At 45.3% G+C, this 21776-nt stretch overlaps 1 protein-coding gene across 1 annotated transcript in view; it reads left to right on the forward strand.

Annotated features, from left to right (window-relative positions):
* The window catches only part of LOC126092498 (ribonucleoside-diphosphate reductase large subunit), a 91582-nt gene that overhangs the window by 26543 nt on the left and 43263 nt on the right, over positions 1-21776 (forward strand). The window contains exons 3-4 of the mRNA XM_049908121.1: positions 296-473; positions 8530-8690. Coding sequence (XP_049764078.1) covers positions 296-473; positions 8530-8690 — 339 coding nt within the window. The remainder of the gene's footprint in view (positions 1-295; positions 474-8529; positions 8691-21776) is intronic.

Genomic DNA, 21776 nt, shown 5'->3' on the forward strand with positions numbered 1-21776 from the left:
GTAAGGCCGTTGTTATACACATTGTAATAGCAAAAGGAACCATACAATCCCCATTTGTGAACAAAGCACAGTTGCTCCTCAGACAGCAACATATTTCCAACAGTGTAATAACAAAAAAATTTTCATTGGAGATAAACTTGCTGTTTTGCAAGTGGTGCAATACTAGCAAAGCATTTATCATCATCTCTCATGCAATTGTGTTGTGTAAATAATCTTTCCTATGTGCATTACAAGAGTTATTTGTCAACGTTTTGAAGTTTACCGCAGCTAATACAGAAGTATTTTACTGTTACAGCCAGCGATCACTCTGAAAGTTATCAGTGGTCTATACTCTGGTGTGACAACAGTGGAGCTGGACAATCTTGCAGCAGAGACTGCCGCCACAATGACAACCAGACATCCTGATTATGCTGTACTGGCAGCAAGAATTGCAGTTTCAAACCTACACAAAGAAACCAAGAAGGCTTTCAGTGGTAAAAAATACTTTTGTCACACTATGAAATGTATACAAAAGTTTTATGAAATGGTTTCTTAAAATAGTTATAAGTGTCTAAGATAATTTAGTATTACTACTAAAATGAATCGGGTTACAACCACCTGCCTCAATCGTCCTGGAAATTTTATGACTGTCTTTGTTCACTGTAGACAATTGCTGGCTGAAAAATGGGAGCATACTGCTAGTCATGAGCATGTATAAAGACTGCTGATGGGGATGTGCCCAGAAGCAGACTACTCTATATTACAATTAAAGAAACAGTTAAATTTTCCCGCGTTGGTGGTGTAAGGTGCTGATGTTGGCCATGACCATTGAATACTGGGAATAATAAGATGTTGGCATTAGCCAATTGGCTGATGGTGTACAGTATCCAATGACATTTGCTGTTTTGGTTTGGTGGATTATAAAAATGCAAGCCATAAGCAAAATTTTACTGTTTACGAAGATAATTAATTTACCGGGCAGACAAGGGTACATACAAGAACGTGTCAACCATAGAGCAGGAACAGCATTAATTAGTTACTTCATGGTCAACACAAAAGACCAGTCCCCTCATTCTATATGGTTGGGTTTTCAAAGAGTAGTGATATCTTGGACAATAAATTTCTAACGTCTTGTTGATTATAATGTTAGTTGTCACAAATGTTTCATTGTTTTTTGTCAGTGTCTCTAGTTACTAGAAAATAATCACTTCAGTTTTGCAACAAAACTACATACAATAGTATTACTTCTTTTATTAATGGAAAACACCGGATTATTCTCTGTGTGGTTAGGTTTCTAGAGTCTGTTTTCACACGGGCAGTCTGTTCAGCCGTTTCACATCCGACATAATTTTTTGTAGCAAATTTGTCTGACACTAAAACATTGTGTGCATTCTGCTATGGATGCCTGGCACTACTTACATGACATTAACAAATACTTCAGTCAAGCAGTTTGCAATGTGTTTTGCCATCGGTGAAACAATTCTAGGAGCTCCTACTGCTTATGTGAACCATGTACATACTAAAATTTGTGCACTTGGCAGGTTCTGAATTTAAACCACAAACCAATATTTGTTCCTCTTTGTGGAACTGGAACTCCCAGTCGACCTTATCAAACTAATTAAGTTTATTGTGGGGATAAATTAGGTGTTACCGCCCAAAATCTGATTGGCTGCCTACATATGTGTCACAGTTGGTCATCAGGAATTCCCAGTATTCAACAGTCGTTGCCAACATCAGCACGCTATGCCAACGTTGCTGTAAGTAAAATTTTACCGAAGCAACTTTGTGATTGGCATTTCAGTGAGTTGACTGATAGGGCCAGCCACCAGCCAATTGTAGGTCTTCGTGAGCTCTGTGTGCTCACTTTGTTGGCCATTTTATTGGCACATGTAGAGGGTGTGCACTGGCAACACTGCCCCTTGCCTTTGCAAACTGTATCTCAAACTTATTTTAGTAGAGCCATGCCATGTGGTATAATAGCTGGTAGTGTAATGAAACCTTGCCAGTTCTACATTGCTGAATTAATGCTGAATATTTACCAACAATTTTCATGATGGTGTGTGTCTTACCATCTGCTGTCCTGTGTTGCTCATCAATGGGGGCAGGAAATTGTTATTGTCATACATGGGTCACTGTCAATTTCAGTTGCTTCTTTGCCCATTTTTTGAACAGTGTGTGTGAAGTACACTGACTTCCCACGTGTTGCACAGCCCAGAATTGCCACTTTATAGGTCAACCAAAGTAAGTGATGTGGATTAACAGAACTACGCTATTAACCGATAACCAGTTATCTTCATCAGTGTTTGCACTATGCATTTTGAAGAATTTTAAGCTCTCACCAAATGAATTTTTTAAAACAAAGATAACAAACTGTTTCATATAGGCTTCTGATATTCTGGGTGACCTGTGCTAGAATCTGAGAGCGATTCTAGTTTTCTTCAAAGTCACACTTTTCGGTACAGAATAGAAGATCAGAGTAACTTCTTATGCCAGTTCATGAAAAGTTAAGCTTGCAGTTTATATATGATTGGAAATGCAGCATGTGAACACTGTAAGCCAGTTATGAAAGTTGTCCAGAAAAATGTACATACAAAATATCTGTGGTACAGTTTAAATTAATCTACCTTTGGGGGGGGGGGGGGGGTCGTATTCTCATAAACATATTGCCAAAAAATAAAGGTGGCTAGTATCGGTTATTGGTGCATTCGCATTTGTATTCACATTCCACAGTCTGATCCTACATTAAATATTCACTCTAAAAATGCATTCAAAAAGGAAGATCAAACTGGCAGTATCAGGAAGTATTTCATCCCAGTACAGAACTGTGGTTATGTACCTTAGTACAAGCACACTGCACTACCAAGCCTCAACATCTCTCACTACAATAAAGGCAGCAACTTCTTTTGTGTTCTCAATGAAATGCGTATATAGTCTGTTCAAAATTACTTTAGAATGGACAGTTCGGCTGGAGCACATGGAGGTGCGGAGAAGTGTCAAGATGTTCCACGTGGAACAGACGTGTAATCATACATTTTATTCAGCTCTCTCAAACAAGGAAACTATTCACTGTATAAATATGGAACTGGCATCTGTGTGTTCTGTAAAAGTTGCACTATGTTTTTATTCTGGTTTCATATGTTGCAACAAATTATTAAGGCATTATACAGATGATTTACAAAATTGCATTTTCTGTTGATGTTATCGAATTTTTGACATGCGTGGAAGTCTTTTGTTATTGATTTAAGGTGAAGATATTAAGCGAATGAAATCGTAAAAATGCATTTCATTTTCATCTACTTCATACTGACTGTCAAAGTTTTATAACACGAGATAACGTCGGCTGAATACGATCTGCTATGGTCCGCTGGTGCGTAAAGTACTAAGGGGTTGCCTATATGGTTACGTTATGAGAAACGGATCGCTAAGTTTATAACTAACCTGTTATCAAGTTTTTTGCTCCAACTGCTTATTTCTAACATAACAAAAGATAAGATGTGAGAAATCCTATTTTGTACAATATGATATTTGATGAATTCTTGAGGAGACAAACTTCATTTGGAGTTTCACTGACAAAGCCTTGTCATTAAAATGTCAAAACTTAACAAAGTACAGTTATGTAACTTGTGCACTTCAGATAGGCATCTTAATCCATCTACATTTCATTTTGAAGGTGATAATGGAACTCCGACATTGCTCTCATCGCTATGACATACTTGAAATATCACTGTAACTGTTGGACTGTTGGTGTTCTTATTTAATCACATAATCACCATCCACATGGAATCTTTGTGGAACAGTTTTATTGTGCCATGCTCTCTCCATCATGCTCTACATATCTTTGTCTTATTTCTTCCAGTATTCAAAGATGAGGTTCCTAACATCTGAGTGCTTCATCTGCAGAAAAGTAAATTTATTAGTGTTCTTGGGAGCATAACCTTTTGTTTGAGCCTTTATTAACTCTGCTGGGTTGAAATGGCAGTGGTAAGGTGGTAGCCCAATGCTTGAATGCCCATACATTTTTCCCAGCTCGTAGATTCCATATATGCAAAACTGTGGTTAATGATGAGCTGTTATCTCCATAAGCTCCAACCTTCTAAGGTTAGCACTTACATTGATGTTATGAAATTGAAGCCAGTCAGTCATTTCCCCCCTTTCGTCTTGGTATGGTAGGTGCTTTTTCAGCAGCTGAATGATAAGAAGCATTATCAACAAAAATCTTTGACAGTTTTCCCAGATTTTGAATTAGTGATTCTACAAAACTGCACTGTAAACATGATGTGGTTAATTTTTTGTGATCATCTCCTGTCTCTTTTGATTGATTGATATATTCATTTATTTGCCCTTCCTTGGCAACATTGGTGGGTCTTTTGCCATTAAAAATTAGTAATAATCTGCAGACACACACTTCATCCTTTTTCTGCAGCTTCTCTCAGTGCTGTTGCTTTTCTTGTGTTTTACATAAGTACATTGCTAATTAATCCTGTGATTTAAAAAGCAAGAGACTGCTTGAGAAAAAGCAAGAAACCCTTGGAGAGAGCACCTTGTGGTGGTGCATACATGGCAAATAATGAGTATGCTGGAAAGTTTTGTTGCGATTGTTCCTTACTTGTCACCTGTCCAGCCATATTTGACAACATGTTCAGAGTTGACATGTTTCATACAGGGTGTATACAACCTGGGAGATTCGGGAAAAACCCGGGAATTTTTTCACCCAGAAGAACACCGTGTAAAACCCGGGAATTTTTAGAATTCTGGGTATTTTTCATTGTTATAGTTTCCAGTTAAATTTTTGTAACTTTGACTGGTAAGAATAAATACTCCAACAAAGGATATTACTTGCAAATTTATTTAATTTTTATTTATTTATTTATTTATTTTTTTAATTCAGTGCATTAATGCGATCTTAGTAAATAAGTGTTTGTAAAATGATTCTTTCGTATAGTGTTCATTAAAAATCATTCCACTTGGAACCCGTGGAAGGTAGATTAGCTTATTTGTTTCAGTTGTCAATATTTGTCATGTATTACTGTTTTTCTGACATGTTCTACATCCTGGAGGACTTCCTCACTATGGATCAATTTGAATGAAAGTAAATCTAATCGTATCCGTATCTCGCTACTGCAGAATAATGCTGCTGCAATAAAACATGAACAAGAGGAAAAAAAATGTAAATTGCAAAGGAAATGAGTCGTATACAACAACAAAGCACAGTGCTCATACAAGTGTCTGCCAACAGCAAATTGCCTTCGATGAGCGTGATGTCACAACTGTCTACATTAGGTTTGTTTGAGCAGTTGCGAGCGAGCTCACGTGCATGCGCAGTTGAGTTGTGTATGAGTAGTACCTTCTCCCACTTCTGGCTTCATAAGTGTGGCAGTTAGCTGTATAAGCAATAGAAGCAAGCAGCCAGATACTACTAGGAAAAATTTTATTCACGCGCCTAAGTTGCCAGATTCAAGCAGGCCCAACGGGCCTGAATTTAGGAGCGGGGACAAACTGGAGTATCTGCCCCGGGCAGCAATTTGAGAGAGGGGGAGGGAGTGCCAGATTCATATTCTTGAGGAAAAGATCTTGTTTTACACAGTGACTAGCATCCAGCGCACGTTGGTCTATCGATTACTCGTATGATTTTGAAACATATCCCTGTTGGTATTTGAACGAATTCTAAGTTGATTTCTGAATGAATCGTTAGTTGATTTTTGAATGCGTGCATAGTGTACATGTTGTCTCTGGTAGGGGAATCCTCGTTGCATCTAGAAATAAACTGTCCTGCAGACAAAAGGGGACAGGGCTATACCAGCTGAGCAGAATGAAGTTGAACGGGTGAATGCCAGTCGCTGTTTATGTGGTTGACTGGGTTTGCGAATGATCAGCGTTGTTATAATTATTAACGAAATCCATTGATTCAGACTACCAGAGTGGAAATAAACGACTATCAGGAATAACAGGTAAGAGAGATTATGTATTATCTTCTCGGTGTATCCAAGAAAATGAAATGTTGACAAAAAGTTTTTGGTCAGAACGCTACACTAGTAAGGGCCAGTTTTACAGTCCCTGGCTAGCAGCCACTAAAGTTCTATTCTGGGAGCAATGCGGAAAACGCGTTGTGCGAACATGTAATAACGCCTAACCGTAGAGTAAATGCAGGATAACTAAACTGGTGATTGTAGCAGGGGTAGTGAAGTTAACTGGAGAATAAGTTTTAACACTGGCAGGAATTGTTACAGAATTAACGATGACAAAATTGTTTGTTAGAATGAGGAAGGAGAAGAAACAGGGATATCACATAATTGTGGAAGAATATGACAATTCCAAATTTATATAAAAATTTCGTAGTAGTACTTTTCGATTTCATGCTTCAGAAGCTGGAGTGTATGAATGAAATGTGAAGCTGTTTCTTAACATAAAACGTTTTGCTAGTATTTCATGTACAAACATACAGGCTTCCTGTGTCATTGTAGCTGCGCAAGCTCAGTGACGCCTGTTATCAGGTGCTCTCTGGCAGCTGCTGAAGCAAACCTGTTTCTAACAAGTCGCTGGAAAATCCTGCGAAAGGTTGTTTGAGAAGCATTACTTACAAAGTAAATTTCCTTTAAGCAAGATGAACTGTGTGTGAGAATGTACAATAAATTTCTTAAATTACAGAGCGTTTGACTCTAATTTAAAAATCAACTCTTTGAGGACGACCATTTAGAATAAGTTCGAGCCCAGAAAATCTGGCATTTATGTCGTTAAAAATTATACTGGCACATTTGTGTGATGTATCTTTAAAGTGTAAGAGCAACATTACATGTGAAAGCTTAGCTTCTCTTGTTGCTTGTTAACCTTTGAGACCAATATTAGATGTGAAAGCTTTTCTTTTCTTGTAGCAACACCATGTATATTAATTTAAACCATTTACTTTTCCTATTTCTGTGTTTGCACTATTTAACAGTGACGTTGCTATTGGCTGACTACATCAGTGTCCTATGCTCTGAATATCCATTGTCATCGGCTGGCTTACAAAAGCACATCGCAGTCTCGATTTCAATGCTTCGGAAAGTAACATATGGTATTTGGTGGAATTAGAGTTTATACTTTCATAATACGAAAATATACAGTTTACATGTTGCTGAAAATCAGACATATTTCCAAAACTTGTTTTTTTCCCCCTATGTTTTGTTTCCTAAAGTGCCGGGAAATTCTACGCCGGTGTATAAAGCGGTAACCATTCAAAGGACTGATAACTTTTATAGTTCCGAGGAAAAGTATACTATCACTTAACACGGAAGAAGTGTATTTTCACCCGGGAGAAAGTGTTTTGTTAACCGGGAAATCTGGGAATTTTTTTTTCCATGTCCATCTATACACCCTGTTCATAAAATTTTATCGGTATTCATGTTACGGATCTGCCTTAAGTCGGCACTGCATTGCAGCTATATGTTCCCTTCCCTTTACACTATACTGTGACAGAAATGTCCAAATGAAATCCTATGTCATGCAAACCAATGAAAATGGTATGTGTGACTGCCTTGAAAAGCACCTGACTCCTTAAGGATGACTAACCTGCTGTGTGTCAGATGATCCTTTCTACGATAATAATTTTAAACACGACAAATCGTGTCTTCAGCAAATTAATCTATATTGGTAATCCACTTATCCACATAACACTTTTCCCCCAAGTTTCAAGCTTCAGTGTTTCTTGGGAATAGGGTTTTTTATTTATTCAAATTTGGAGAAGTTCTATCGATCACACAGTTAATAGATAGCATCGGGCCACTATTAAGTTTTTCAATCTCAAAGCAATCGCGTATTGTGCAAACCATTTTTCTCATCTTACCTTATAAAGCAACCCACTGGCTGAGAGAATGATGTCAAACTTAACCGCTCATAACTTCTGATTAATTTCCTTCTGGTACTGCTGAGAACCACACAACTAACAGTAACAACAAATAAAATAAAAACTTCTACAAACAGTAAAGACTATAACAAACAAAATCTCAGGGTGCAACGAACACGCGGGACAACAAGCTGTCTAAAACTCCAGCAAAGTGCAAGAGGGAAATGTTGTGACGATGGGGGTGGAGGTTTGGCAACTGTGAGTGCCCGCTGTGGCTACAGGTCTTTTGGTATTGGCGAAATATGTGCTGCACGGCCCGTGTGGTCTCGCTCTCTACTGCTTCTGCCGTAGCTGTCAATCCTAAAGTAAGTTTGAACAGACTAAAATTGATGTGTACTATAGTCATCTCAAACTTAAATAATGTCTATTTGGAGCTTGCCCTTTCATTTCCCACTGTTGGGATACTCATAACTATATTAAATGTTATAATGCTTTGTAAGTAATAAGGAAAGTTACGTGGTTGTAGATCATACGTTGTGTGTAACTGTTTCTGCCTGACTAGACTAAAGATCTTATTTGTTATGAAAGTGTACTGGAACACATTAGAATGCTTTTTTGATGTGTTCCTTAGAACACTGTAGGATTATATTAATAATTACAGTATGTTGCTTAAGTTCCTTATGTTAACATTTTAACTTCTCTTGATTCGCTTATGACATTTCTTCCCACAGATGTAATGGATGATTTGTATAATATGGTCAATCCTGTGACAAAAAGGAAAAGTCCACTTATATCAGAATTCCACCACAATGTTATTATGAAAAATGCAGACAGGCTTAATTCTGCAATAATTTATGATAGAGATTTTAGTTACAACTACTTTGGATTCAAGGTAATGCCTCTAAAAATAATCTCGTTAGCAAGTATTGTATTTAAACTTTGCTTAGTGTCATGGGGATAAGTAAGTAATTGGAATTGTTTATTTGGTTACAGCTTTCAGCTGTAACTTGCTTGTGGCTTCTCTTTGATGTTGATACCTGGTAATTTAATCTTAAGTGCCACTAAACTTAGGAAATTTCTTATTACTAGTATTTGAATTTTTATAAAGTATCTGCAGATTTTTTCCCCTTAAAACAGCAATGTTAGTTTTTGTACTTTGAATGGTTCTTACATTTTAGCTTTAATTTGTATACATAGTTACTGTTTCAATGTCTTAAACTTCTTTCTTCTTTTGCTTCTTCCTTCTTTTCTACACCATCTTTTCATCCCTTTCCGTTGCAGCTTTCTCATAGCTTACCATTTTATTGCCTTTTCCACCTCACTCAAAGAAATATGTGCAAATGACCTCCTTATAACTTTTACTTCCGTTACAGAAGGGTTACGCACATTGGTAATCGATCTTTAGGTTCTTTACTTTCCGTAGCTTGCACGTACATAGTCTCTCACAATTTTTGTAGAATTGTGGTGGTGTATCATAACTGTGGTTTTAGGTGAGAAGTGCATATACTGGTAAACCACTGCGCAGTTGCTGGAAATGACTCTGTTCAACCTAAGAATGTAGACATGTAGGGAAGTTGACTGAAGGTGGGTTTTGTCTGAATTGTTAGTCATGTTCCATTGGATAATAGTCTCTTCTGCACCTTGCATCATATGGTGTGGATTGTAGCTCTGAGCATAAGGCAAGAGGTTGATTCTAGATCTGATTACTGAGAAGACTGTTGCACACTGGAGCTTTTGGCCAAAGCTTTCTTCAGACAAGAATGGAAAATGCACACATATTCACACAAGCACACACCTCTAGCATAATGGCTGCTGTCTCAGCTGTTGACTTGAACTAAAGCAGCAGTCTGGAGTGAGTTGGGGAAAGTAGAGGGTACGGGTGGGGAGAGAAGAATGCTGTCAGGCGGAGCATGCATGTACTAAAAGGTGGCAAGCAAGGCTGCCAGGCGCGGCTTGAGGCTGTGGAGGGAGGGTGGTGAATGGTGAGCAGAAAAGGAGAGGAAAATACCTGTGAGTTCACTGGCAGAGAGCGATTCACAATGAGGATGAGGGATGTCAGTTGGGAGGAGGTGATAGGACAGAGGGCGGAAAATGTTGAGTGGAAAGGGGGGGGGGGGGGGAGGCCACACTATATCAATGGTCTCATCTGCGTGCAGTACACCACTACATGACCAAGTTGATTGTTAGGGCAGCTTATCATATGCCAAATTCTCTCCCCCCTGCAGGTCCGGGGATTAGAATAGGCCTGAGGTATTCCTGCCTGTCATAAGAGGCGACTAAAATGGGTCTCTCACTTTTCGGCCCTATACATTCAGGTCCTATTTTCTGGTTTGACCTGCCACTTTCCAAACTCTGCAGAAGTGCGGGCCATATGGGGAAGGACACCTTAAGTGGTGCACAATTTGTCCATAGTGCCATTAGATTCTGTCTCCTGAATCTCTTATCATGGCTTAGCTTCTCCACCTGCAATTCAACTATTTGGGTGAGGACACTTCCCAGGGTATTTCATCTTTTTCCATTGTCTCCTGCCCTCTTTCACCCCCATGACAATATTGGATTTCTCTGCACCCAATATCCAGCACAGTAGCCAGCCTGTTGTGGTGGGGGCCATCATGTATCTAATCGCGATCTCCTTTTGCCGTCCAACAACGAGCTCCATGCCAATTTAGAATGAAGAGTTGTTCATTTCACCCGGCATGTTTACAGGGGACCCGAAGACAAAAGGTTTGCTACCGGTGCCTTCATCTTGGCCTTTGAGGGTGATTATTGCCTGAAAAGGTCAAGGTTATGGTTTACCGCTGTGACGTTAGACCATACGTCCTTTCCCCTATGCAGCGCTTTAAGTGGTGGAAGTTTGGTCACGTCTTCCCGCTGCACTTCCAGTGCCACAAGTCGAGACTGCGGACATACACGGCAGTTAGATACTCCACGTGGGCCTCCTCCCACTTGCATTAACTGTGGAAAGCTACAATCCCAGTGCTCGTCAGACTGCCCAGAACTCCGAAAAGAGCGGAAAATTATGACTTACCAAGAGGCTAAATGTAAATTTTAAAGATTGCACCCCATTCGGTTAACATTGACATATGCTGCTGCTACTTCACCATTGCTGTCTCAAGTGCCAGTGGTTTCTCACTCTGTGCCACGAACAGTGCGCTCCCTGGGCCGCAACAATGCATCCGCCCCCTTGGTGGTAGAGGGCAAATCTTCCTCCGTTGCTCCCAAAGCACCTAATTCGGGAGCAAGGCTCCCCAAATGCAGGGGACATCATTCCTGTCTCCCCTGCCGGAGAAGCAACAGCTTCCTCCAGCTCCTCTCGTGTGGAAGGGGTCCCTTGGGACCGTCTCTCCCGAGGTCTCCACTAATGCCACAGCAGACACTCGCCAGTGGCTAAAGGAGCCAAAGGCTGCTGGACGGAGAGCCTCACAGTCTTCCTCCAAGCCTGAAGCTGCTTCTGAGAAGTCTTCCCAGCAAGCCCCTAAAGTGAAGTGAAGTGAAGTGAAGTGAGAGAGCAAGCAAACAAAGTAGTAGTCTGCTAAGAAACAGGACCCTCTGGTGGCCCCAACACCACCACTCCCTACCAATTCTGCATCTGAGGGTGATGTGGAGATCTTAGCGTCTCCTGAGGACCTGGATCTCACTGATGCCTCATACACCATAGGAATGGATAGAAATACTCAATCGGTGGCAGCAGATGACCCTGAGGCATAACCTGCCTCCTTGCACGCTTCGTGCCTAAACGTCATCCTCCAGTGGAAATGCTGTGGTTTTTTCGACCACCTAGCTGAGCTACGGCAACTGTTAAGCTTTACACCTGCTTTCTGCATTGCCCACCAGGAAACCTGGTTCCTGGCAATGCAGGCCCCTGCCCTCTGCGGCTATATGGGATATTACAGGAACCGTAGCGACTATTATAGTGTGTCAGGTAGAGTTTGTGTCGATGTCCTGAACTCAGTATGCAGTGAACCTCGAGCCTCTGCGTCAGAGAATTAGCCCCCCCGGCCTTTCACACTCACAAACGGCGGATGGAAGGGAAAGTCCTCTCATTCACTAAACACCACAGTGAACCCTATAATGCCCCATTTACAGAGTGGGAGCTTCTCAGTGCCCTTGCATATTGCCCCGACACAGCTCCTGGGCCAGATCGGATCCACAGACTGATGATTAAACATCTGTCGTCTGACTACAAGCAATATCTCCTCGTCATCCTCAACTGGATCTGGTGCAATGACTATTCATCGCAATGGCGGGAGAGCACCAGCATACCAGTGCTCAAACCTGGTAAAAACACGCTTTATGTGGATAGCTGCTAGAACCTGTGGTGCGTCGGCGGTTGGGTTGGGTCGGGTCGGGTCCTGGAGTCACGTGGCCTACTGGCTCCATGCCAGGGCAGTTTCTGCCAGGTTCACTCTACTGCTGATAATCTTGTCCCTCGAATCTGCCATCCGAGCAGCCTCTTCCTGACGCCAACATCTTGTTGCCATCTTTTTTGGATTTACAAAAAGCTTACGACACAACCTGGTGGCATAATACCCTTGCCACATTGTATGAAAGAGGTCTCCGGGGCCCCCTCCCGGTTTTTATTCAAAATTTCCTGTCACTCCGTACTTTCCGTGTCCAGGTTGGTGCCACCCATAGTTCCCCCCATTATCCAGGAGAATGGAGTCACGCAGGGCTCTGTATTGAGTGTATCTCCATTTTTGGTGGCCATTAATGGCCTATCAGCAACTGTAGGGCCATCTTTCTCACCTTCTCTGTATGAAGACTTCTGCATCTCGTACTGCTGCTCCAGTACTGGTGTTGCTGAGTAGGGCCTACAGGTAGCTATGCACAAGCCACAGTCATGGACTGTAGCCCATGGCTTCCAGTTTTCAGCCACAAAGTCATGTGAGGGTGACATGCACTTCTGTCGGAGTTGTACCGTTCGTCTGGAACCACAACTTTACCTTAATGATGATCCATTCACTGTAGTAGAGACATATTGATTCTCAGGACTGGTTTTCGACGCCCGATTGACTTGGCTTAGTCACTGTCATCAGCCCCCCCTGCGGGTCCGGGGATTAGAATAGGCCCGAGGTATTCCTGCCTGTCGTAAGAGGCGACTAAAAGGAGTCCATCCCCCTCACGGGGGTAGTTAGCGCCTGCGTCCGGAGACGGACGGTTTCACGACCTATAATCGTGGTCCTTTTGGTTTTAAACTTCTCGTTTCTTCCTTCCTTTTGTTGGTCCCTTTCTTTGCTCTTCTCCACCTCACTGTCTTCCTTACTCTTTCCCTTGACTTCTCCTTGCCTTCTCATTGCCTTTTTCTCCTTGCCTTCTCATTGCCTTTTTCTCCTTGCCTTCTCATTGCCTTTTTCTCCTTGCCTTCTCCTTGCCTTTTTCTCCTTGCCTTCTCATTGCCTTTTTCTCCTTGCCTTCTCATTGCCTTTTTCTCCTTGCCTTCTCATTGCCTTCTTCTCCTTGCCTTCTCTGGTCTCCGCCTCGGCGTTTGAGACAGTCTGTCCTCTTTCTCCCTCTCTCTCTTCTTTTTCCTCTTCTTCCTTCCTCCCTGTGCGTGTCTGAAGGCCGACCCACGCGTTTGCACGCGTAGCCGGTGACGGGGTAACGCGTAAGTCCCCGCCCTGGGTAGACATGTAAGGCACGCGCGTACCCCCTGGTAAAAGCCAGGCCCGGGGAGGGGTGATTGCCTGAGCTGATACCTTCTGACCATGCCGATTGGTCCCTCCGTCTGTTTCTCGGGAGGTGTGACCTGAGGTGTAAACATTCACCTAAGGCGGGAGTGCCCTCTGAGAGGGTCCCCACAAGGAAGGAGCGCGCCATCGGAGACGCTGGCAATCATGGGGGATTCCTCCGCAATGGATTCTACTCCATCGCTTTCGACTTCGACCCAAAAACGGAAACGTGACCAGCCAACAGTGACAAAAGTACTACCGCCTGCCCCACAGTTCCTCGTAGTTTCTCGCACTGAGGACGGAAAGGATTTTTCCTCTGTCAACCCTTTTGTTATTCAGAAGGGCGTTGATGCCATAGCCGGATCTGTCAAATCTTGTACCAGGTTGCGTAACGGCACCTTATTACTAGAAACTGAGAATGCCTTTCAGGCACAAAAACTGCTTCGGGCCACCCTCCTGTACACGTTCCCTGTCCGGGTGGAGGCCCACCGTACTTTGAATTCGTCTCGTGGTGTAGTGTATACTAGCTCCCTCGACGGATTGACTGACGAGGAGCTTCAATCTTTCCTCGCTGAGCAGGGCGTGACGGCTGTCCATCGGGTCATGAAAAAGGTCAACAACGACCTTGTACCGACCCGGACACTCTTCTTGACCTTCAATAGTGTTAAGCTGCCATCGCGCATCAAGGCGGGCTACGAGGTTATTTCTGTTCGCCCCTATGTCCCGACACCTACGCGCTGCTACCAGTGTCAGCGTTTCAATCACACTCGACAGTCTTGTTCCAATGCGGCTAAATGTGTCACTTGTGGCAGGGATGCCCATGAGGGTGACTGTCCACCTCCGTCTCCTCATTGTGTGAACTGTCAGGGTGACCATGCCGCATCCTCCGGCGACTGTCCTGTCTATAAGGACGAACGTTGCATCCAAGAAATTCGTGTCAAAGAGAAAGTGTCCACCTCGGCTGCTCGCAAGCTATTGGCTAGTAGGAAGCCCACGCTGCTCCCAGCGGGGAAATATAGTACTGTCCTCGCCTCTCCTCGGACTACCCGGGAGGTCGCAACCCAGACATGCGATCTGACCTTCAGCACCACGGTCGTCCGTTCGGCCAGTGCTAAGATCGCGCGGTCGACGTCTCCTCTTCCTCCCATCACACCACAGACACCAGCCACTTCCTCAGCTTCTGCTAAGTCGAAGACACCGAAGTCAGATGCACGGTCCTTCAAGAAGGAACCATCCCGTGCAGACTTCCTCCGTCCCTCGACCTCCCAGCCTTCGACCGATACTTCCACCAAACGTCCTTCCAAAAAGGCGCATAGGAAGCACAGTTCTCCTTCTCCGCCACGGCGCATCTCTTCTCCTGCGCCACCCAGCGGTTGCCGCCCCAGGCCGTCATCCGTTTCGCCTGGCCGCACCGCCGGTAGCCGTACATCTGGCCGTTCACCGGCGGAGGAAGCTCCCCCTCCCGGCCATCCTCCCGAGATGGCCGATGACCCTATAGACCCCATGGACGATGACTGTCCGCCTACTGATAGCGGCGGCAGTGCTCGCTCGAAGCCAGGCCCTAAGCGGCCTTCGAGGTGACCCCTTCTTTCATCTTCCTTTTCTTACGATGGCACTTATTCACTGGAATATTCGCAGCATTCGCTCCAACCGAGAGGACTTGAAGTTGCTGCTCCGCTTGCATCGTCCGCTCGTCGTAGCCCTCCAGGAAACGAAGCTACGCCCATGCGATCAAATTGCCTTGGCACACTACACCTCTGTGCGTTTTGACCTACCCCCTATGGTAGGAATCCCAGCTCATGGAGGGGTTATGTTGCTGGTCCGGGATGATATTTACTACGATCCCATCACGTTGCACACCGGCCTGCAGGCAGTCGCCATCCGCATTACTCTCCCCACTTTTACGTTTTCCTTTTGTACCGTTTACACTCCCTCGTCATCTGCCGTTACCAGGGCAGACATGATGCAACTTATTGCTCAGCTACCTGCACCGTTTTTGTTAACTGGAGACTTCAATGCCCACCATCCCCTTTGGGGTTCTCCAGCCTCCTGCCCGAGGGGCTCCTTGTTAGCAGACCTTTTCAACCAGCTCAATCTTGTCTGCCTTAATACTGGCGCCCCTACTTTTCTTTCAGACTCATCTCATACCTATTCCCATTTAGACCTCTCTATATGTACTCCCCAACTTGCACGCCGGTTTGAGTGGTATGCACTTGCTGATACATATTCGAGCGACCACTTCCCGTGTGTTATCCATCTCCTGCAGCATACTCCCTCTCCGTGCTCCTCTAGTTGGACCATCTCCAAGGCAGACTGGGGGCTCTTTTCTTCCAGGGCGACCTTTCAGGATCAAACCTTCACAAGCTGCGATCGTCAGGTCGCACACCTCATGGAAGTCATTCTCGCTGCTGCTGAATATTCCATCCCTCACCCTACTTCTTCTCCACGTCGCGTACCGGTCCCCTGGTGGACCGCAGCATGTAGAGACGCTTTACGTGCTCGTCGACGTGCTTTACGCACCTTTAAACGCCACCCTACAGTGGCGAATTGTATTAATTATAAACGATTACGTGCTCAGTGTCGTCGTATTATTAACGAAAGCAAGAAAGCCAGCTGGGCTGCTTTCACAAGCACCTTCAACAGTTTTACTCCTTCTTCTGTTGTCTGGGGTAGCCTGCGCCGGCTATCTGGCACTAAGGTCCACTCCCCAGTTTCTGGCTTGAAGGTCGCGAATGAAGTCCTTGTGGCCCCTGAGGCTGTCTCCAATGCCTTCGGCTGCTTTTTCGCCGAGGTTTCGAGCTCCGCTCATTACCACCCTGCCTTCCTCCCCCGCAAACAGGCAGAGGAGGCTAGGCCACCTGACTTTTGCTCCTCGAATTGTGAAAGTTATAATGCCCCATTCACCATGCGGGAACTCGAAACCGCACTTGGCCGATCACGGTCCTCCGCTCCAGGGCCTGATTCTATTCATATTCAGATGCTGAAGAACCTTTCTCCTGCGGGTAAAGGTTTTCTTCTTCGTACATACAATCGCATCTGGATTGAGGGACATGTTCCCGCATGCTGGCGCGAGTCTATTGTTGTCCCGATTCCTAAGCCGGGGAAGGACAAGCACTTGCCTTCCAGTTATCGACCTATCTCACTTACCAGCTGTGTCTGTAAAGTGATGGAGCGAATGGTTAACTCTCGATTGGTTTGGCTGCTTGAGTCTCGACGCCTACTTACCAATGTCCAATGTGGATTTCGTAGGCGCCGCTCTGCTGTTGACCATCTGGTTACCTTGTCGACCTTCATTATGAATAACTTCTTGCGGAAGCGCCCGACCGCGGCTGTGTTCTTTGATTTAGAGAAGGCTTACGACACCTGTTGGAGGGCGGGCATTCTCCGCACCATGCATACATGGGGCCTTCGCGGTCGCCTCCCTCTTTTTATTCGTTCCTTTTTAATGGATCGACAGTTCAGGGTACGTGTGGGTTCTGTCCTGTCCGACACCTTTCGCCAGGAGAATGGGGTGCCACAGGGCTCAGTTTTGAGCGTCGCTCTGTTCGCCATCGCGATCAATCCAATAATGGATTGCCTCCCAGCTGATGTATCAGGCTCTCTTTTTGTGGACGATTTTACCATCTATTGCAGCGCGCAGCGTACACGTGTCCTGGAGCGCTGTCTTCAGCGTTCTCTTGACCGTCTTTACTCCTGGAGTGTCGCCAATGGCTTCCGTTTTTCTGCCGAGAAGACGGTCTGTATTAACTTCTGGCGCTACAAAGAGTTTCTCCCACCGTCCTTACGACTTGGTCCCGTTGCTCTCCCAATCGTGGAGACAACCAAATTTTTAGGCCTTACCTTTGACAGGAAACTTAGCTGGTCTCCACATGTGTCATATTTGGCCGCCCGTTGTACCCGTTCTTTAAATGTCCTCCGTGTTCTCAGTGGTATGTCGTGGGGAGCGGATCGAACCGTCCTACTTCGTCTATATCGGTCGATCGTCCGCTCCAAGCTGGATTATGGGAGCTTCGTATACTCCTCTGCACGGCCATCCATCTTACGCCGCCTCAACTCCATACAACATCGGGGTTTACGACTTGCGATCGGAGCATTTTATACCAGTCCCGTAGAGAGTCTTCATGCTGACGCTGGCGAATTGCCACTCACTTACCGGCGCGATATACTGCTTTGTCGGTATGCCTGTCGGCTACTGTCAATGCCCGACCATCCGTCTTATCGTTCCTTTTTTGACGACTCTCTTGACCGTCAATATAGGTTGTATGTCTCTGCCCTGCTACCCCCTGGAGTTCGCTTTCGTCGCCTCCTTCAACACCTTACTTTTTCACTCCCTGCAACCTTTCGAGTGGGCGAGAGCCACACGCCACCTTGGCTCCAGGCTCAGGTCCGCGTTCACCTTGACCTCAGCTCGCTCCCAAAAGAGGTCACCCCCAGTTCGGTCTACCACTCCCGTTTTTTGGAACTTCGTTCGAAGTTCATCACCATGACTTTCATTTATACAGATGGCTCTAAGACCAATGACGGGGTCGGGTGTTCCTTTATAGTCGGGGCACAAAGTTTCCAATACCGGCTCCATGGCCATTGTTCGGTCTTCACAGCTGAGCTCTTTGCCCTCTACCAGGCTGTTCTTTACATCTGCCGCCACCGACATTCAGCTTATGTCATCTGCTCAGATTCCCTGAGCGCCATCCAGAGCCTCAGTGATCCGTACCCGGTTCACCCTTTCGTACACCGGATCCAACGCTCTCTTCAGCAGCTGGTGGACGTCGGTCCGCCGGTTAGCTTTATGTGGGTTCCTGGCCATGTCGGTATCCCTGGGAACGAAGCTGCAGATGCCGCGGCCAAGGCTGCGATCCTCCAGCCTCGGACAGCTTCTTGTTGTGTCCCTTCGTCCGATTTTAGCAGGGTCATTTGTCGGCGCGTTGTGTCGCTGTGGCATGCCGATTGGGCTGCACTTACCGACAACAAGCTTCGGGCCTTAAAACCTCTTCCCGTGGCTTGGACGTCCTCCTCACGCCCTTCTCGGCGGGAGGAGGTCGTTTTAGCAAGGTTAAGGATTGGACACTGCCGGTTCAGCCATCGCCATCTGCTGACGGCTGTGCCGGCGCCGTTCTGCCCATGTGGGCACATGCTGACGGTTAGACACATTTTAATGTCCTGTCCCGATCTTAACCAACTGCGCCTCGATCTTAACCTGCCTAATACTTTCGATGACATTTTAGCGGATGACCCACGAGCAGCTGCTCGTGTTCTTTGTTTTATCAATTTGACACACCTCGCTAAGGACATTTGATGAAGTTTTTTAATCCTATGCCTGTCAGTCTGTCTTTTATTGTGTTTTTCCTTTTAGTTGTTGTTGTCAACTTGTGGCTCGCGGTGCATTTTTAGAGTAGTCAGGGCGCTAATGACCATTGAAGTTGTGCGCCCTAAAACCACAAAAAAAAAAAAAAAAAAAAAAAAAAAAAAAAAAAAAAAAAAAAAAAAAAAACTGTCATCAGCTTAAGTGGAAGTGCTAAGAGCACCTTAATGTCCTGTGCTGCCTGAGCAACACCAACTGGGGTGCAGATCGCTCTGTGTTGCTGCAGCTCTACAGAGCCCTTGTTCAATCCCGCCTTGACTATGAGAGTCTGGTTTATGGTTCGGGGGCACCCTCAGCGTTGAGTTTACTGGACCCAGTGCACCACTGTGACGGAAGCTTTTAAGACGAGTCTGGTGACCGCGTCCTGGTGGAGGCTGGAGTTCCTCCATTGAAGATTAGGCTCGCCAGTTATGTTGGACACGTTCGTAGTTCTCCTGCGCATCCGAATTGCAGTCACGTTTTCCCACCCAAGGCAGTTCATCTCCCACAGTGGCGGCCCTGGTCAGGGCTAACAATTGCTGTTTGCATCCGATCCCTTCTGTCCGAACTGGAGTCTATGCCTTTCACCTGTACTTGAGGTCCTTTCACGTACACCTCCATGGTGTACACCTAGGCTGCAGCTTTGCCTGGACCTTTCACATGGCCCTAAGGACTAAGTTAACCCCGCGGCTCTCCGCTGTCACATCCTCTAGATTCTTGACGTGTACCGAGGCCATGAAGTGGTTTATACTGACGGCTCAGTGGCTGATGATGACATTGCCTGAGGACGTATTGGACAGCATTCAGTGCTCGATGGCTGCAGTGTTTTCACTGCAGAGATGGTGGCTATATCTCATGCTCTTGAGCACATCCGTTCATACCCTTCAGAGCCATTTCTTGTGTGTACTGATTCCTTGAGCAGCCTACAAGCTATCGACCAGTGCTACCCTCATCATCATTTGGTAGTGACCATCCAGGAGTCCATCTATGCAGTGGAACGGTCCATTCATTCAGTGGTGTTTCTCAGGATCCCAGGTCACGTCAGAACCCCAGCGACAAGCTGGCCAAACAGGCTACACAGAAACCGCTTCTGGAGATGGGCATCTCTGAAACTGACCTGCATTCGGTCTTACGCCACAAGATTTTTTGACTTTGGTGGACAGAATGGCATAACGTCAGTACGCACGACAAACTGCGTGCTATTAAGGAGACGATGACTGTGTGGAAGACCTCCATGCGGGCCTGTTGCAGGGAGTCTGTGGTTCTCTGTCGGCTTCGTATTGGCCACACTTGGGTGACACACGGCTACCCTCCTGTGCAATGATGATTCACTTCAGTGTCCATGCAGCACCTGGCTGACAGTGGCACATATCTTGTTGACCTGGCCTTCTTTGGCTGCCCTGCGATGGAATCTTCAGTTACCGTTGTTACCATTAATTCTAACTGACAACGCCTAATAGGCTAATTTAGTTTTACGTTTTATACATGAGGGTGGGTTTTATCATTCAATCTAAGTTTTAGCGCATGTCCTTTGTGTTATACATACTGGTGCTTTTTAATGTGTCGCAGAGTGGCTGCTCTCTTGTTTTCATCACTTCTACCTGTTTCTTGCATCTATGATTTTCTTGTCCATTTTAGTCTTTGTTGCCCTTCTGTCATTCTTGTGGTTTTCTCCTTTCTTCCAGCTGTTTTTTGTATGTCTTGATTATTTTACTCCCACCCTTGTGGAATTATTTTAATTGGAACAAGGGACTGATGACCTAGCAGTTTGGTCCCTGCCCCCTCTTTTAAACCAACCAACAAATCCACAGCACTGCCATCGGCACCCACATGACATCCTCATATGCCATCTTGTTTATGGATCATCTAGATCAAACCTTTCTAGCCTCCCAAAACCCCTAACCCTTTCAGAGGGTGGGCCACCTGTAAAAACTACCATGCCTTATGTTAGCTGTCACAATCATTGTACATCTTTTCCCCTCTTCCAGTTCAGGTTCATTGATGATATCTTCATGATCCTAACTCAGGGCCAAGATACCCTACCCTCATTCCTTCACAGCCTCAACACCTTATTTCCCATCCCCTCTAGCTGCTTCTCAACCTAGTATGCCACCTTCCTTGGCATTTACCACCGCCTGTCTCATGGCTCCATTCACAGCTTTGTTCACATAGAACACATCAAACACCAAAAGTACCAGCATTTTGGCAGCTGCCATCCATTCCACACAAAAAAATCCCTTCCATGCAGCCATACCATGCTGGGACTGCATATATGCAGTGAAAAGAACACTCTTGCCCATTATGCTGAATGTCTGACAAGGGTCTTCACAGAGGCACTATCCCCCCCCCGACCAATCCACAATCCTATGCCGTATTACCACATACACCTGAGTGCCCCTTTGTTGCCCAGTACCAACCTGGACTGGAACGAATGAACTACATTCTTCGCTCGGGCTTTGATTGCCTATCATCATGCTCTGAAATGGGAGAACATCCTATCCAAGATCCTTCCCATCCCTCCTGCCATTCAACCTCCAAAAAATCCTAGTCCATCCTTGTGCTAATCCCAGCCCCTTGCCACATGGATCATTTCTCTGGGGGAGACCCAGGTGTAAGGCTTGCTCAGTCCACCCACCCAGCACTTACTATCCCAGTGCTGTCACAGGCTGAGCCAGCCTCTTCTGAGGCTGGGTCACCTGTGAAAACAGCCGTCTCATATACTGGCTCTGCCACAATCATCGTACGGCTTTTTATATTGGTGTGGCTATCAACCAGCTGTCTACCAAGCTGAATGACCACCACCAAACTGTGCCCAGGAGCAGAGTGGACCACCCTGTGGCACAACATAAAGCTGAATATAACATGCAGTATTTCAGAGGCTGCTTGACACTCTGGGATGTCTAGATCCTCCCCTCCATGACCAACCTTTCCTATCACCACCTCACACCTGACGTCCCCTCTCTGCTCCTAT

This window comes from Schistocerca cancellata, chromosome 7 (assembly GCF_023864275.1).
Source record: "Schistocerca cancellata isolate TAMUIC-IGC-003103 chromosome 7, iqSchCanc2.1, whole genome shotgun sequence".
Lineage (NCBI taxonomy): Eukaryota > Metazoa > Arthropoda > Insecta > Orthoptera > Acrididae > Schistocerca > Schistocerca cancellata.